At 42.2% G+C, this 18,133-nt stretch overlaps 1 protein-coding gene across 2 annotated transcripts in view; it reads right to left on the reverse strand.

Annotated features, from left to right (window-relative positions):
- LOC132110964 (calcium uptake protein 1, mitochondrial) overlaps positions 1 to 16,698 on the reverse strand; it is a 71,188-nt gene extending 54,490 nt beyond the window's left edge. For both annotated transcript variants that reach the window (XM_059518115.1, XM_059518113.1), the window contains exons 1-2: positions 16,539 to 16,698; positions 632 to 796 (exon numbers count right to left, since the gene is read on the reverse strand). In XM_059518115.1, the coding sequence (XP_059374098.1) occupies positions 632 to 795 (164 nt within the window). In that variant the 5' untranslated portion in view covers position 796; positions 16,539 to 16,698. The remainder of the gene's footprint in view (positions 1 to 631; positions 797 to 16,538) is intronic.
- Positions 16,699 to 18,133: the final 1,435 nt, after the last annotated feature.

Here is an 18,133-nt window from a genome sequence, read left to right on the forward strand (position 1 = left end):
GTAGCCATGCTGGTTCAGTATGCCTTCTATTTTGAATAAATCCCCTACAGTGTCACCAGCAAAGCACACCATCACACCTCCTCCTCCATGCTTCACGGTGGGAACCAGGCATGTAAAGTTCATCCGTTTACCTTTTCTGCGTTGCACAAAGACACGGTGGTTGGAACCAAAGATCTCAAATTTGGGCTCATCAGACCGAAGCACAGATTTCCACTGGTCTAATGTCCATTCCTTGTGTTCTTTAGCCCAAATAAGTCTCTTCTGCTTGTTGCCTTTCTTTAGCAGTGGTTTCCTAGCAGATATTCTACCATGAAGGCCTGATTCACACAGTCTCCTCTTAACAGTTGTTCTAGAGATGTGTCTGCTGCTAGAACTCCATGTGCCATTGACCTGGTCTCTAATCTGAGCAGCTGTTAACCTGTTAACCTATATATATATATATAATGCTGCTACATTCACAGGAATTAGGCAATCCGATTCTTCCAAAATGTTTTTTTTACTCCAATCACAAAAACAAAATAAATCAATGCTGAAACGCCTCAATAAAAGCTGATGTAGCTATACATTATATGTTAAAATACTGTATAAAAGACACTTTATGTATGGGACAGGTGTCTACAGTGATCCGTACCTTGTCCACAGTAGTCCAGCGCTGGCTGAGATGCCCGTCACCCCCGCCAGGGCAGCCAGCATCACTCGACGCCGCTGATAGGAACGGAAGGCACCGCCATGATGCCGTCTTGACAACTGCACCATCCCGACGGTGGCAGCCGTCAGAGCCCGCAAGCGGTACATACTGGAAGAAGACAGAAAGAGAGAGCGATTACTATGCAAATAGTTTTCATTCGGAATGAGAATTAAATCTGTATGCAAAGATCTCCTGGAGTGACACAAATGACACCTTTTCAAATATTTAAGCAGGGCAGTAAACTAACATTATAAACTATCAAATGAAATGAAATTCATCCATCCAAAGTCAAACAGGCCCATTCCGCCTCTCTTTCAACAGAGATTTGGGCTCGGTCTCAAATGGTGTGATATAATTTGATTCTGCCTGAAATTAAAGATGTAAATGTAGGTTCTGGATCTTTCCCCAACACTGCATGGATTAGCCTGAATCCCTACACCAGCACATCTCCCACGGCCCTGAGTCTGCACTCCCAAAAAACTAATTATCCAGCCAGAAAATGAACGAGACACATTTTTAACAATAGCTCTAAGAAAATTATGACATGAAATGGGGCTTTGTGGCTTTAGGATTACAACTTTCAGTTTTGAGGTCATCTGTTAAAGTGAGCGTACTCCTAAAAGTGACAAAATAAACTTTTAAGAGATCTAAAATCTACAATTTTATCATCTGCGGAAATGGCAAAAAAAATACTGACGACTCATTCTGTCTGAAGGAACATATTCAAAAGCTGTCCATCTGGAATGTAAATGTCCTGGTACCATCTGCCACAGACTAGCAAGTAGCAAATAACAGTTCATGGCTGTAGCAAACAGTAAACACAAGGCTATTTTTTTTTTTTAAACTCCACTGTTCTTTAATTTTATATTGAGCAATTTAGTTAGAATTGAGTTAGATGAGTAAATGTGAAAAACATTTGCATATAAATGGGATATACAAGAGAAACTTTACTTAAAGTATGAGTACAGTAAAATGTTGACAAAGTTTCCATCCAAAAATTGCAACCCAATTTTTATGAAATTCAAAAGGCCATGGAAGGGATGGCTCTGGAAAGGTAACTATTCATAAAGCACTAGTGACTAATTTACTCCACCGAACAATTACAAAACTAGAATTTATAATAGAAACTTTAAAGCTATATAGCAAATAAGGCATTATGGTAAATATCAAACTCAAATTAACATTCACAGTGCTAGCAGTTCTGTCATGACAACTCTCTGAGAGTTTAGTATGATAGATGGCAATGTTATTGTGTTTGGTCTTGGCAGAATAGATCTGCTACGCGAGTCTCGAGACTTGCTACTGTCAACACATCCACAGACATGCTGCTGTGAGCACGTGGGAAATACTGCTGCTGCACATTTAACATATATGAAATAGCATCCTTATATAACATATATGAAATTACCCCAAAGCAGATCTATTCAGGTGGAGCTAGGGAAGATAGAGGGTTTTAAGCATACTGCAACAGCTACAGCAAATACATGAAAATTTGAATATTAAGCAGCAAGTTCATTGGCTGGTGACTTGAAAAAAACAAAAACAAAACAACAATCAGCTGCACCATGTGGATATTGATTAGCCTAGATTATATCAGATCGAGTTAGAACCTATCGGCCTGCACCATCTAGAGTTTCATGACAGAACTTTGTATTTAGGCCTTTAAACATTCCCAAAATAACACCCCAGTATAGGAAGAAAATAGAACCAATTACTCAAGTACTTTACAACCTCTTAACAAAGTTAAATCAGTGTTTTAGAACAAGGTATATGCATTTATTTAAGCAGACACAGAGGAACAGTAGAGAGCTGCTCTCAACTGACCAGACCATTTTCACATTTATTGAATCACATCACAACACCCACTTGAAACCATTAGCTTAATTTGACATCATGCCTTTTAGGTTAGCGATGGTCTTATGAATCTAATGTTATTCAAGCTCTTCTGGAACTCTTCAGAGTTAGGTCTACAACAATAGGCTAAACAATATGAGGACATTGTAAGTTCTTGTGTGTCTTATGACCAAAGGTCACTGATGCCAAACCTACAATGGGTCTAAAACATTGGTGTCCGAACTTGACCACCGTCCTGTAGTTGAGCCTAATTAAACATATGTGAACCAGCTAATCAAGGTCTTCAGACTCACTAGAAACTAAATTTGGTTTTACGGCTACAGAACTGTTTATACTGTTGGGTAAATTCATCACACAATGCTAATGCATGGCTTTAGAAGACTTAAAGAACAGTACACAAGATATATGGACCATTTTAGATACTTTTATGGTGCTTTGTATGCAATTTTGGCGCTTAAAAAATAACATTCATCTCCATTCACTGGTGAAAAAAAGAGCAAATATTCATCCAAATTCCATCTTTCAAAACAAAATTTAAAGAAAAGTCACAATCACAAAGTAAATAATGACTCATTTTCAGCTTTGGGAGAACTGCTCTTGTTTCAGAGGATAACATAAAACAACTTCATGTTGTTAAAAGAAACCGGATAGCTCTTGAGACCCGTGATATTCAATCTTCTTTTATGCCAAATTTGTCAGACTCCCCCACATAAACAAACCAGCATCTGGTAATTTTTTCTTTGAAAAGAGCTACTCATCATGTCATTCGTAGCTTTTGACATCAAACTGTAGGCAGACTGGTGAACTCTCTCTGCGAGCTCTGCCTCGTTCGTAGGAAGGCAAAAGCTCCGTAGAGGCTGGAAGAGCCACCTGTCCGTTCTCCAATACTGACTGTATTTTGATTGAGGTCCTGATTCAGCAGAACATAATGAGAGTGGGGGGGCTACATGCTAATTGGAGTGAGCACTTGTGCGTGACATTGCAGACTGATGATGTCTCTGGGGCTGAGGGACAGACTTCGACTGAGAGCTGCGCAGTAAACACACAAGTGGGCTCTATAAGAGTGAGCTTAACTGGTTCAAGGCTTCTCAAACAATACTTTGTGTGTAACTTCACATTTGCAAGGGTTTTGTTATGGCCATTAAAACGTTATTAATGTTATGTTTGCATATTTTATTTGCAATTACGATGCGCTTTTTATTCAAATGTTACTTCCATTTCCGGGGTCGGGGGGGTGGGTTGAAGCTAGTCTACATATCTCATTCGGACAGCAATTAATCCACAGTGTGATTAACAGGGCTCAACTTTGCATTACAGCAATATATTATATTTTAAAAGTATATTAAAATAGAAAACAATTATTTTAAATTGCAATAATATACCGTTTATTTCCCTGTCAAATAAATGCAGACATTGAGCAGAAGAGACTTCGTTTGAAAAAAAAAAAAAACATTGCATATCTTACTGATCCCAAACTTTTGAACGCCAGTGTCAATACCTGTATATATCTGAATGTGCTTAGAATGATGAGCTTGAAACGACACGGAGTCACAGTGTGCAGACTGCGCAGCCCTCCAAGTCCACATAGAGAATTTAGTACAACACACAAGCTGCTCGGCTCTTGTTCATCTTCAGTTCTCTCTTCACAGCGGTTCAGTCAGTGTACGGTTTGAGTAAATGAATTACGCTGTATATTGGTTAATTTTTAACTCAAGAGAGTGTCAGACACATTAAAAAAAAAGTTAATAACTTAAGTAATTTGTGGATTAATGCTTACTGGAGAACGTTTCAAACAATTCAGTCCGATTTGGTGAATTTGTTCAACTGGTACACTAAAAAAAGATCGAACGGTTCATTCGCGAACCGGACATCACTAGTACAAAGGGAAGAGATATTGATAGGTAGTTATTAATTGTGTGCATTAGTTTATTGAGCCTTTTCTTTGAACAGTTTTAAACCTCAGTTACTGTGCGCTCCTGAAGAGAGTTTCATAGTTTTGACTGTAGTAACCAAACGCAACACACAGTTTGATGTCTGAATGGAGGAAGACAGACAGCTGCAGCAGAAAGAAGAGTTTATGTGAACTTGAATTTAATGACTTCAATATTATTCTGTACCTCACATTGAACTACTGTATGGAACAGCTTTAGAACAACTGAAATATAGCGCACAAAAATGTTTTGGTGCTTTATAATGTTTTTTGTGCCTTTCGTGGGGCTCAAAAATAACACAGAATAGTATACGCACACTATCGGATTTGGATCGGTCTCATCTGACCGATACCCGATACTCAGAAAATGGCAGAATTGGAGCAGATACCGATCCTGAGTATCGGATCGATGCATCCCTAGTCTCTGTGTCATTATTCATTTGGCCGTTGATTTAGCCTGTGTCCCTCCATTAGAGGCCACTATGCTCACGAGATTGATAAACTGCTGCATTTTCTCAATCAGCTGTCTTCAAACTTTCAGTGGAACATTGGTCTGTTTACCTGCCCCTCTCACAGACTGGTCAAGATTTAGCAGATACTCTCGTCTCAGCTGGTGGAGATAGCATATTTAAATTGTAATCAGGAATGCTGTTCTCTGGTAAGGCAACTTGTGAGGATATACCTTGAAAACTGATGTATATTGGACATAGCACTGAATAACTCCATGACAGGGAGAAATAACGCTTGAAACAAAATGAAGTAACACAGTTGACTGCTTGAAGCTAACCAAACATTGTCCTCCTTAATTTAGGCATTGAGAGACTTAAGATGATGATTTGCTAGCATGATAGCATAATAACACTCATTAAATGAGCGATTTTAGAATAATTATTAGAACCTGTCAGTTTTTTTACAGTCTGTGACCCTAGAGAAAAATTGTGTGAAGAATAAATAGGCCTTAAGCTTAGATAGCTGCCTTTATGAAATGTCTGAGTCATCAAAATCCCTTTTAGGTGAGTCACTTCACTCAAATCTGTCCTTGAGACGCCTCTTGGTCATGTAATGCAGCTCCCCTCTCCATGAAAGGGGAAACACCAAAATCCCCAAAGGTTTTCACCAAGAATCTGTCCAAACCTCGCAATTAAACAAAAAAAGAAATCTGACAATGACTCTTTCATAAGTTTTTAAACCCTCAAATCATAAAATTGCTCATGTGCAGTCCTAAATGCATGTCTCAGAGCACCGACTGCCTCCACAGCAACCAGAGCCTTCAACGGCAGCCAAAGCAACTTTATCCATCAGCGGCTGGCTCATTAACTCTGAAGGTGGACCTATCAGCCACTCTGTGTTCTGCACTTTCTCCCATCAGTGTTTCCAACTTTGGGACTTTGATGCTAGATTTAGCAAATAAAACAAATTTGATTAAGTCTTATGTATGATGATTTTGTCATACAAAACATCAGGATTTAACAGGAAGAGGATACTGGTTTAACATGTAGTCTTAAGGCGGGCGTACACGGTGCGAATTCGGATGGTCGGAAGATCTTATGTCCACGCACACGGCACGAGTGAGTTTATCTGAAAATCGTACAGACGAGATGATATACGACACGATTTTACAACCTGCGAATTCCAGAAGCAATCGCACGAAGTTGATAGACGCGTTCGACTTGAAGCACCATTGCACGCACAGAAGGACCACTGTATGACATCAAAGTACCGTGAGAGCGATAAGAGAGCACACATATCCAAAGCATTCGAATCGCTCTCGCGGTACTTTGATGTCATACAGGTGATCATTCTGTGCAGCGCTGCTTCAAGTCGAACGCGCCTAATATAACTGCTCTCCCTCTCTCATAACTGCATATAAAATATTAATACGAGCCGTGACTGTTTCCTACACGAACAGGTTATTTTTCAGCAATCGGAAACCGGGACGTTTGGTCACCCTGTGTGTGTGTGTGTGTGTGTTCTTGTATATGGTTTATAAATATCTGAAATAGGTATTACAATGTAAACATGGTTTGGGAGGACAATTCCTGTTCCCTCGTAAACCAAATGGCTTAAATAAATACTATACGGTGTTTAATAGAAATTTTAAACATGCATTTTCCGTGATGGATAGAGGTAGTGTATGGGGATATACAGTATAGAATACCATTACGTCTATGGAGAGTCCCTGTAAACTATATATGCATGTGTGAGAGAGAGAGAGAACTAAAAAGGCATTGGAACACGTTGCTAGAAACATCATACAGCGCTCGCTGTTCCTGTCAGACTTCAGCGAGTTTATCCTCCTGGTCAATAGTCCACATTCGCCATGGCGCTGCCGTCTTCGTCTTTCTTCTTCTGTGGTTTTCCTAGTTCGTGATTGGTCAACTTCAAATAAATCAACAAATCGGCTCGTTCAACCGCGCACACTTCACGAATTCAAAACGATAGCTCACGAACTTTTTAGACATGTTTAAAAATGATCGGGAGGCCGGGAAGTGCTCGTAAGCCACTCTGCTCGGCTCGTAATTCATCGCAAATGAAACGAGCCGTGACCATACGAGCATACGCGATTTACACAGGATTGAAAAAAATCGCATGCGAACTCGTACGACAGCAAAAATCGCACCATGTACGCCCGCCTTTAATGGCCACATTTTAGTCACTATTTCAAACTGTCTGAGTTTTATTGCAATTTGGCAGTATTATAAATACACTGTGCGAGCAAACAGAGTAGCAGAGAAGTAAACAATATAAAGGGCTCACACTAGGCAGAATGCAATGCACGTAAGGACGTGATGAATATGCTGTCACCTCCCGATATTTAGCAACTTGAACAGACTTCAGCTATTTTTCACTGAAAATATTTGGCTACATTGTTTCCCATTCATGGCAATATGAGTACCCTGTCTTTGAATATCTAAGTCTCGAAGCCAAGCATTGCTTGTTCGCAGTGAATAAACTATGGAACACAATGCGCTTCCTCATCCATGAACATGATTCCACACTCCTTCAAACTCTGCTTAAGCAATGATATGTTACCCATAACACCAGATATGCCTTCCATATTGGCAATAACCAAACGACTGGCAGCAAGTATGTTTCCAATAATAAACAGAAGCTTGTTCAACAGCATTGCTAAAAACAGCTTAGCCTTAATAATGAGAATGTTATCAATGATAAACATAAAATCCTGGTAAACAGTAAGTTCCAAAAGCAACTAAATAGCTTAAGCAACAGCAGTTTCCAAGCAAGCTATAGCCAATGATCAGATCAGATCAACAATTAAAGGGTTACTCCACCCCAAAAAGAAAATTGTCATTATTCACTAACCCAATGTCATTCCAAACCCGTAAAAACTCAGTTCGTCTTTGGAACACAATTTAAGATATTTTGGATGAAAACCTGGACGTTTGAGACTGTCCCATAGACTGCCAAGTAAATAACAGTGTCAAGGTCCAGAAAAGATATGAAAAGTTGTTTTCATAATACTCCATCTGCCATCAGACGTGCAATCTGGGTTTGACAAAGGAATTATTGAATAATGTTTTTATTTTTGTTTTCTTCGCTTACAAACAGTGTTCTCGTCACGTCTCTATTGGTTGAAATCACTGACAGCATGTGCTATTTGTTTAGACATGTGATGCTGCATGCTGAACATAGCGAGAAACTTCAGATGCGGATTTAAATTCAGCTGACAAAAAACCTGCCATGCCTCAGAGTGCCATTCACATAGTTTTCTGTCATGGTTTCGGTTTTCCTTCTCTGCTTCCCCCTCCTCTGCTGGTTATTTTGCTACAGTCACACACCTCTTCAGCTGTTTCTCATTATCTCTCCTCTGTCTCGCTAATAGATTCACACCTGTTCTCTCTTTTCCCTAATCATCCTGGCTATTTCTTGTTCCCCGTGTTTGTGCTCTCTGCTTGATTATTTCGTTTGCTGTACACGCAGAAGCTTCACAATCATCTCGTTCCTGTCCTGTCCTATCGTGTCTCAGGTCAGATCTAACGGTGCCTTGAGTTAACTTGTTGCTCTGCTCTCTGTCCAGCCCTGCTGGTGCTGACGAGTACTCTGGACAGTGACCATACCTGCCACCTGAGATTATCTTGAAAGCGGAGAGGAGGTCCGCTAAACGCCAATCTCCGCACACAGCCCGAGCGCCGGCCCGTCCCCTCTGTTTGCTGATTCATGTAAAGACTTTGTGTTTACCTTTTGGGTACCGGTTCATCGGCTGCTTTTGGTGGTTTTACCCAAGGCTTGTTTTTTTGCTACGCTACTCAATTAAAGAAGTTTCCTTTTGCATAATCGCTCTTGGGTCCTCATCTTTCCACATCACAGAATAATCAAGCCAAGAATGGACCCAGCGAGTGCAAACCTGATTCAGACTGCTGTTGAGCTGCAAGGGGCCATGCTCAGTGTCGGTCGTTTCTCACCCAGTGTGAACTTGTCTTCTCTCTCCAGCCAGTGACCTACGCTAGAGAGCGAGCTCGGGTCGCTTACGTCATCTCGCTCCTGACTGGACGTGCCCGCGAGTGGGGAACTGCTGCTTGGGAGGCTGAGGTCGAGTACATCGCAAGCTTTGACAACTTCAAGGAGGTGATGATTCGGGTATTTGACCGTTCGGCCCGCGGAGAAGAGGCGTCTCGCTTCTTGTCCACTCTTCATCAGGGCAGACGCTCAGTCGTAGATTATTCCATTGAGTTTCGCACCCTCTCGACCACTTGTGGATGGAATGAGCCGGCGCTCGTGGCACGTTTCCTAGAGGGACTCAGCTCCAGGATCAAGGACGAGGTCCTCGCCCATGATCTGCCGACTCGCCTCGACCCCCTCATGGATCTGGCCATATGAACAGAGAAGAGGTTTGATTTCCGCCGCCGCTCTAGGGTCATGGATTTCCCCGCTCGTTCCGCCGCCACACCCGTCTCTTCTCCCCAACCCACTCAGCCTGAACCAGAGCCCATGCAGTTAGGTGGACTGCGTATTTTGCCAAGGAGAGGGAACGTCGCATCATTCATCATCTCTGCAGTGGTCTGGTTCGTCTGTTTCTTGTAATGCCTTAATAGACTCTGGGGCTGAGGGGAATTTTCTAGATGAGTCCTGGGCTCGCAAGCAAGGTATTCCTTTGAGGAGGCGTGAGGAGGCCACTCCTCTTGTTGCCCTTGATGGTAGTTCACTACCCAGGGTTCATCTTCAGTCTGCTCCCTTATCTCTCACTGTCTCTGGTAATCACCACGAAACCCTTTCCTTTTTAGTTTTTCGTTCCCCCTTTAGTTCTAGGACACCCCTGGTTAGTTAAACATAATCCTCACATTAACTGGTGTAATAATAACATCCTCTCTTGGAACCTGTCTTGTCATGTCGAATGTGTATTGTCTGCTAATCCCCCTGTTTCCTCTGTGTCTGTGTTTCAGGAGGAGCCGGGTGATTTGACCGGGGTGCTGGAGGAATATCATGACTTAAGGGCGGTTTTCAGTCGCTCATGGGCCACTTCTCTCCCACCTCACCGGCCGTACGATTGTAGTATAGAACTTTTACCCGGGACCACGCCCCCTCGTGGTAGATTGTTCTCCTTGTCCGCGCCCGAACATAAGGCGTTAGAGGAATATCTGTCCGAGTCTCTTAACGCCGGTAACATTGTCCCTTCCTCCTCGCCAGCTGGTGCGGGTTTTTTCTTTGTTAAGAAGAAAGACGGGTCTTTGCGTCCCTGTATTGATTATCGTGGGCTTAATGACGTGACCGTTAAGAATCGATACCCCCTACCGCTCATGTCATCCGCTTTTGATTTGCTTCAGGGAGCTAGGTTTTTCACTAAATTGGATCTTCGTAATGCGTATCATCTCATTCGTATTAGGGAGGGGGATGAATGGAAGACTGCGTTTAATACACCGTTAGGGCACTTCGAATATCGGGTGCTTCCGTTCGGACTCGTGAACACCCCAGCTGTGTTCCAGACGTTAATCAACGACGTTCTAAGAGACATGCTCAATATCTTTGTTTTCGTGTATCTTGACGATATATTGATTTTCTCTCCATCTCTCGGGGTACACATACCCCGCCTGTTTGTAAAGGCTGAGAAATGCACTTTTCACGCGCCCTCCGTCACCTTCCTCGGTTCCGTGATCTCCGTTGATGTCATTAGTATGGACCCTGCGAAGGTTCGGGCGGTTTCCGATTGGCCTATCCCTGACTCTCGTGTCGCGCTCCAGCGGTTTTGGGGTTTTTCGAATTTTTATCGATGTTTTATACGTAACTTCAGTCAAGTAGCGGCTCCGCTTACAGCTTTAACATCTGTCAAGTCATGTTTTAAGTGGTCAGAGTCCGCTCAGAAGGCATTTGATCACTTAAAATCTCTTTTTACCTCGGCTCCTATTCTCGTGACCCCTGATAGCTCTAAACAATTCACTGTTGAAGTCGACGCGTCAGAGGTGGGAGTGGGGGCCATCCTCTCCCAACGCTCGTCCGACAATAAATTGCACCCCTGTGCTTTTTTTTCCCACCGTCTCACGCCTGCGGAGCGCAACTATGACCTAGGCAATCGTGAGCTGCTGGCCATACGTTTGGCCTTGGGAGAGTGGCGTCAGTGGTTGGAGGGTGCTACCTTACCGTTTATTGTGTGGACGGATCACCGTAACCTAGAGTACATTCGCTCGGCTAAGCGGCTCAACGCTCGTCAGGCTCGCTGGGCTCTATTTTTCACCCGTTTCGATTTCTCGATCTCTTATCGCCCTGGGTCTAAAAACGTGAAGGCCGATGCCCTCTCCCGCCTCTTTGATTCCTCAGACTCACCCTCCTCCTCCGAGGGAATAATCTCTCCCTCTCGAGTTGTCGGTGCGGTTGTCTGGGGAATAGAGAGGGTGGTCAAACGCGCCCTGTCTCGCTCTGTCGCTCCGCGCAACGTCCCCAGGAACCTCCTTTTCGTTCCCATTACGGCACACTTAGCTTTTCTTCAGTGGGCTCATTCCTCCAAATTGACCGCCCATCCCGGCGTTCGGGGCACGCTCTCCACTATTCGCCAGCGCTTCTGGTGGCCCACTCTTCACCGCGACTCGCGACGTTTCATTGCTTCATGTACGGTCTGCGCGCAGACTAAATCTAGCAATTCTCTGCCGGCGGGTCTATTATGACCACTGCCCACTCCGTCTCGTCCTTGGTCTCATATAGCCCTTGATTTTATTACTGGCTTACCCCCGTCAGCAGTTAATACTGCTATTCTGACTATAGTGGATCGATTTTCAAAGGCCGCGCACTTTATCCCTCTTCCTAAACTTCCTTCGGCCAAGGAGATGGCTCAGGTTTTGGTCAATCACATCTTTAAGATACACGGTCTACCCACTGACGTCGTTTCGAACAGGGGCCCTCAATTCACGTCCCAATTCTGGAAAGAATTTTATCGCCTCATTGGCGCGTCTGTCAGCCTATCCTCTGGATTTCATCCCCAGACTAACGGCCAGGCTGAACGCACCTATCAGATCGTTGGCCGCCTTCTACGCAGCTTAGCCTTCCATAGCCCTTCGTCTTGGTCAGAGCAATTACCATGGGCAGAATATGCCCATAATTCTTTACCTACGTCTGCAACCGGTTTATCCCCGTTTAACTCCTGCCTTGGTTATCAGCCGCCTTTGTTCTGACAGAATGCTGATTCCAATGTCCCTTCAGTGACTGCGTTCATCAATCGCTGTAAGCACACCTGGAGAAGAGTTAGATCCGCGCTTTGTCGCACTAAGACCCGTACTCGAAAGTACGCCAATAAGCGTCGTATCAGAGGGCCTAAGTATCATTGTGGTCAGAGAGTGTGGCTATCCACCCAAAATTTACCTCTCCTAACTCCTTCCCGCAAACTGGCCCCCCGCTTCATTGGGCCTTATCAAATTTCTAAGATCATTAGTCCTGTCGCGATCAAATTGAAACTCCCTCCCAATCTTCGTCGCATCCATCCTGTTTTTCATATTTCCTGCATTAAACCATTTGTACGCGCGCCTTCTCCTACTCCTCCGTCTGTCCCTGTTCGTGTCGAGGATGCCCCTGTTTACACAGTGCGTAAACTCCTAGATATGCGTCGTCGTGGTCGGGGCCACCAGTTTCTGGTTGACTGGGAGGGTTACGGTCCTGAGGAGAGAAGTTGGATCCCCTCCCGGGACGTTCTGGACCGCTCTCTCATCGATTAATTCCTCCGCATTTGCCAGGTTCCTCCCTAGGGGAGGGGCACTGTCATGGTTTCGGTTTTCCTTCTCTGCTTCCCCCTCCTCTGCTGGTTATTTTGCTACACTCACACACCTCTTCAGCTGTTTCTCATTATCTCTCCTCTGTCTCGCTAATAGATTCACACCTGTTCTCTCTTTTCCCTAATCATCCTGGCTATTTCTTGTTCCCCGTGTTTGTGCTCTCTGCTTGATTATTTCGTTTGCTGTACACGCAGAAGCTTCACAATCATCTCGTTCCTGTCCTGTCCTATCGTGTCTCAGGTCAGATCTAACGGTGCCTTGAGTTAACTTGTTGCTCTGCTCTCTGTCCAGCCCTGCTGGTGCTGATGAGTACTCTGGACAGTGACCATACCCGCCACCTGAGATTATCTTGAAAGCGGAGAGGAGGTCCGCTAAACGCCAATCTCCGCACACAGCCCGAGCGCCGGCCCGTCCCCTCTGTTTGCTGATTCATGTAAAGACTTTGTGTTTACCTTTTGGGTACCGGTTCATCGGCTGCTTTTGGTGGTTTTACCGAAGGCTTGTTTTTTTGCTACGCTACTCAATTAAAGAAGTTTCCTTTTGCATAATCGCTCTTGGGTCCTCATCTTTCCACATCACAGTTTTCCATTAAATTACATTATATTCATCCCGAATCGTTGTTAATGTACATAATGAATTGTATATTGAGCATTTTTATTGAAACATTTGTCTTTCTGTGGCTCTAATAAAGTCTGTATGCTTCATTTATAGAGTTATAATATACATCTTTCCGTTTGCTCCGTTTTTTTTAAACACAAACTTATCTATGCCTCACTATTCATTCTTGAAGTAAACTTGTGTCCATTTGGTGAAAAAGTAAACTGTTTTAGACTGCTGCTCGAGTTGAATGCGACGCGTCCAGAGTGTGTGTGAGACTCCTAGACTCAGAGCTGCACTTTTATTTTGATTAGATAATCATTAAGTGTTCAAGAATAGAAGCAGTTCAAGTGTGAGAGTATACATTGTGCTGGTATAGTTGTAGGGCCCTATGATTCCCGTAATGCGGAAAACGTGGACAGAATTGCAGAATCCAGTCATAAAAAACGGAATTCACAGTTTAATGCGGAATGTCACAGAATTTGTCAAATTTTGAATGAATTAATCAAAAGTAGGTCATTACACTTAAATCAAATCATGATATGGACTAGTGTCTGTAACTATTTAGCTGCAAAAGTTGATTTAAATATGAATCCTGCATGTTCGGAGTGTCTCTGTTAATGAATGGCACAGACGCAAGGTTTCATTTATTACACATATACTGAAGCGTGCCTGACACTCACGGTGATTCTAGTGTCTGCCGTCTCACTAAATGAGGATGAAAACACATTAACATCTCCAAAACTGCTCTTAGTGTCACTTCATGAGCATTTGACCATTTGATTTGAGTAAAACAAGCATCATATCAAATACACAGAACTGTAAATGTATTCACAGCAACCCAACAAATAGATCTGAAGTCTATTCCCCAGCGGAGAAATCAAAACAAAACAACAGTCACTAATTAGAGGTACAAAACAAGGATTTGTAAAGAAGAATGTCAGAGGATTTCTATATAAGCCAAGAGGAGACTGGTTTTCCTTTGTTAAAGTAGGGAAACTTTGCTTCCTTTGTTCCTGTAAACAAACATTGGTTTTCACGAGACTCACCAGGAGTGGTCGCCCGATATATCACCAAGACCGATATATCTGCCGATGTTTGGCATTTTTTTAAAAATCGGCATCGTTGAGAGCGGCATCGCCTGAGCGCACCCAGTGCTCACACTCTCTTGTTCGTCCTCGTCATTAACAGTTCTGTCTAACATGGATAGAGGTCGGTCTAAAAATCAGATAGGATGGTTAAACAAAGGAATTAATGTTTACAGAAAGTATTATAACGATTTATTTTATATTACTTTCTCGTTTGCCATTAGCATTAAGAAAATACACATTTATATAGTTCAAACAAATCTTTGCAAACTCAGTCAAATCCAGCTGTGAAATCTTATGGAGTGTGTATGTGTATCCAGCATGATCATGTGTTCTCTGTGTGACGGTCGGTCTGTGTGCATTGATTACTTTAAACTTGTGATTTCAAATTATGCTGCACGAATTCCCTACAGGAGGCCTTTGTTCACCCCCAGAGCAGTGTGAGACACTTTTTTTATTTTTATGGATGGGTGCTTTTTATTTCACTTCTTTTGGACTGAAGCACTGCAACACCTGCTGACTACAATGCTAGAGCTTGGAATAGCCAGGACAATTTTTTACATAACTCTTACTGGATTCGTCTGAAAGAAGAAGGTCATATACACCAAGGATGCTTCGAGGGTGAGTAAAAAACAGGCTAATTTTCATTTTTGGGTGAACTAAGCCTTTAACGTTTTTCTTTGAGACAGACTATGATCAGTTGAGCGTCAGCTGATGTTGGCTGCCCGCTGTGGTCTGCATGAACTACGTTTGAGCTCCATTCATCACTCACATTATACATATACTTTTCTTTTGTGTGTGTGTTTGTGTGGTCCACAGAAATTTGGATGATTAGTAGGGCCAATTAGTTGATGTCATTGTTTAAAAGAGCAGCCTAAACATTCAATAAAGCATCTCTTTGTGTGTTGCACAGAAAAAAACAGGAAGTAAACCGCAGTTCTTATATGCCCAATCGGTTGAGCAAAATTCCTCCATGGGCATGAGACTTTGAGACTCCCAAATCATTTGAATCAAATAGAGCTCTTTAACCTTGCTTCTCTGCAATCGTCAACAGCAAACGATCTGCAGCAGTCTGAGTTTCACTCATCCAGTGGCAATCTGGACTCTCTATGCACCAGTGAACAGCCACACGCCTCTCAGATATGGTTCTGTCAGGCATGGCACCAACACGAGGCATCAGGGCTATCTTTACAGGCAGCTGAGGACAAACTTGACTGAGGACCAACATTGTTTCTTACAGTGCAAATGAAAAATTAAATATCACCAATACACACGGTCTCCATCTGTAGCAATCATATTTGCATATCATCATTAAACAGGGTGAAATAATAGTAAGCTTTGTTCCAGGTGGATGTCCAGCCGACAAATCTGCAGCAACTGTGTGATGATATCATGTCAGTACTCAGTATGGACAAAAATCTCTACAAAATATTCCTAGCACTTAGTTGAGTTCTGAAAAGAAACTTGTTGAGTTCTGAAAGCAAAAGGAAGTCCAACCCAATACTAGCAAGGTATAGCTAATGAAGTGTCTAGTGAGTGTGTATTTCATTGTTTTTGAACAACTGATCTGTATAATGCTTGTTAATGACTACTTATTCTAGTTATTATAAATTCAAAATTATTTAAAAATGTTGCCATGGTCAGTGAGGGCTATGACGTTTAGCGCCTAACCCTTTTTTTGTACTTTATGAGGTTTATCAGTCAAAGTGTCTAATGTCATTTTACCGTATATTGTGCCCGTTAAATCGTTAACTTATGGAAATGAGTTTTCCTAACTAAAAGTTACTAAAGAGTACCTCTAAAATAAATGCCATGTAAATAGAAAAAGGTAATGTATAACATGGTGTCCCCACGAGATGACATCCAGCGTTATATTCATAACAGACATGTCAACACGGTCTGTAAGACACGTTTGTCAACAAAGCGCCAATCTGTAGAAAAACAAAACCTGCCTAACAAATATGACACTGCTTCACAATAATAACATAAACTGTGTCCTAGGCCAATATAAACAGCTTTGAAATATCCAGAGTTTATTAAATATAGAGTTTATGAGCTGAAGCAGCTGAAGCATTAGCATGAGCTACACAGCTCTGAAGCTGGCTCTGCTCGCTAGCTGCTGTCACTGGAGTTAAAGTGTTCGGGTCTGATGATATAAAGGTACTCACTCTGACACTTCAGGCGATCTCAGTTAAAGTCCTGCACGGACGATATCTCCAGTAAAAGCTGTAGATGCCCCTCCGGTTATCGTTTAACGGGAGTCGCGTTCACTTTCTCTGCTGAAGTTCCGGGTCTGACTCTGGAGGCCGGACACGCGTCAGAAGAGTCGCCTCCTTCTTCTCCTCCTCCTCCTCCTTTCATCTCCTCCGCGAGACCTCGCTTCTGTATGTAAACACAAATATTGATGGGCGAGGTAAAAAAAAAATTTTTGTTACTTTCGTCCTAGATGTAAGTGTTAAAATTAGTGGTTAGCGAAGATAGTGAATCAATACTCAAAAACAAAGTGTGCTTAAATGATTTATTGCAATTAGGTAGATGTTTGTTATTAATAGTTTGTTGTCCATACATTCTAAAATGTACATGATTATTACATTGTTTATTAGACACTAATGCAAGCATTGATGGTAATCATATACTTCATACAAATACCATGATACACTCTTAAAAAAGGGCAACCTTTAACACCTATGGAACCTTTCTATTCCACACAAGGTTCTTCAAAAGAAAAGTTTCTAAAACGTTCACTGAAGGGTTTTTTGGGTTCTCAGGGGAACTATATATATATATATATATATATATATATATAGTTCACAATCATCATTATTAAGTCGTCTGATAAACCTTTCACCCTTCATAATCTCTTACACACAATCATACTCAGACATTAAATATCCAGGGATTTATTTCAGAAATAACTGTGAAATGTTTTATGTAACCTTTTTGTCATTTTTTTCCCTTGTTGTGTTGTCATTAATAGGGCATCACCTTGCTGGAGAAATCCAGCTAAACCAGTTTAGGATGGTAGCTAAATGGCTTTTAACTGGCAGCCAGCAAGAGTAACCTTAGTCAAGCTGGGTAAAGCTGGTAGACCACCTTGGCGAAGCCAGTGGAGCTATACAGCTTTGACTAGATGACCTTGACCACTCCCAAGTTCGTTTTTCAGTGGAGAAGCGTCTACAATGTCTAATACTTCAGTTTCATCCATCGCACCCAAAGATAAACTGCAGTACTTTACAACTATAGGACAGGAAGAGCTAAATAAACTTATCACTGTATCTAAACCAACAACATGTTTATTAGATCCTATACCCACTAAATTACTGAAAGAGTTGTTACCTTTAGCCGAAGAACCGCTTCTCAATATCATTAACTCATCGTTATCTTTAGGTCACGTCCCAAAACCATTCAAGCTGGCGGTTATTAAGACTCTTATTAAGAAACCAGAAACTAGATCCTAGTGAATTGGCAAATTATAGGCCCATTTCAAATCTTCTATTTATGTAAAAAAAAATTAGAAAAAGTTGTGTCTGCTTAATTGAGCTCCTTCCTGCAAAAAAAAGATCTGTATGAAGAATTTCAGTCAGGTTTTAGGCCCCACCATAGCACAGAAACTGCACTTGTTAAAATTACAAATGACCTGCTTCTTGCGTCAGATCAAGGCTGCATCTCATTTCTAGTCTTACTTGATCTTAGTGCTGCCTTCGACACCATAGATCATGACATACTCATACCTCTAAATTATCTAAGCTAACAGAGTGTGTTA

This window comes from Carassius carassius, chromosome 30 (assembly GCF_963082965.1).
Source record: "Carassius carassius chromosome 30, fCarCar2.1, whole genome shotgun sequence".
Classification (NCBI taxonomy): domain Eukaryota; kingdom Metazoa; phylum Chordata; class Actinopteri; order Cypriniformes; family Cyprinidae; genus Carassius; species Carassius carassius.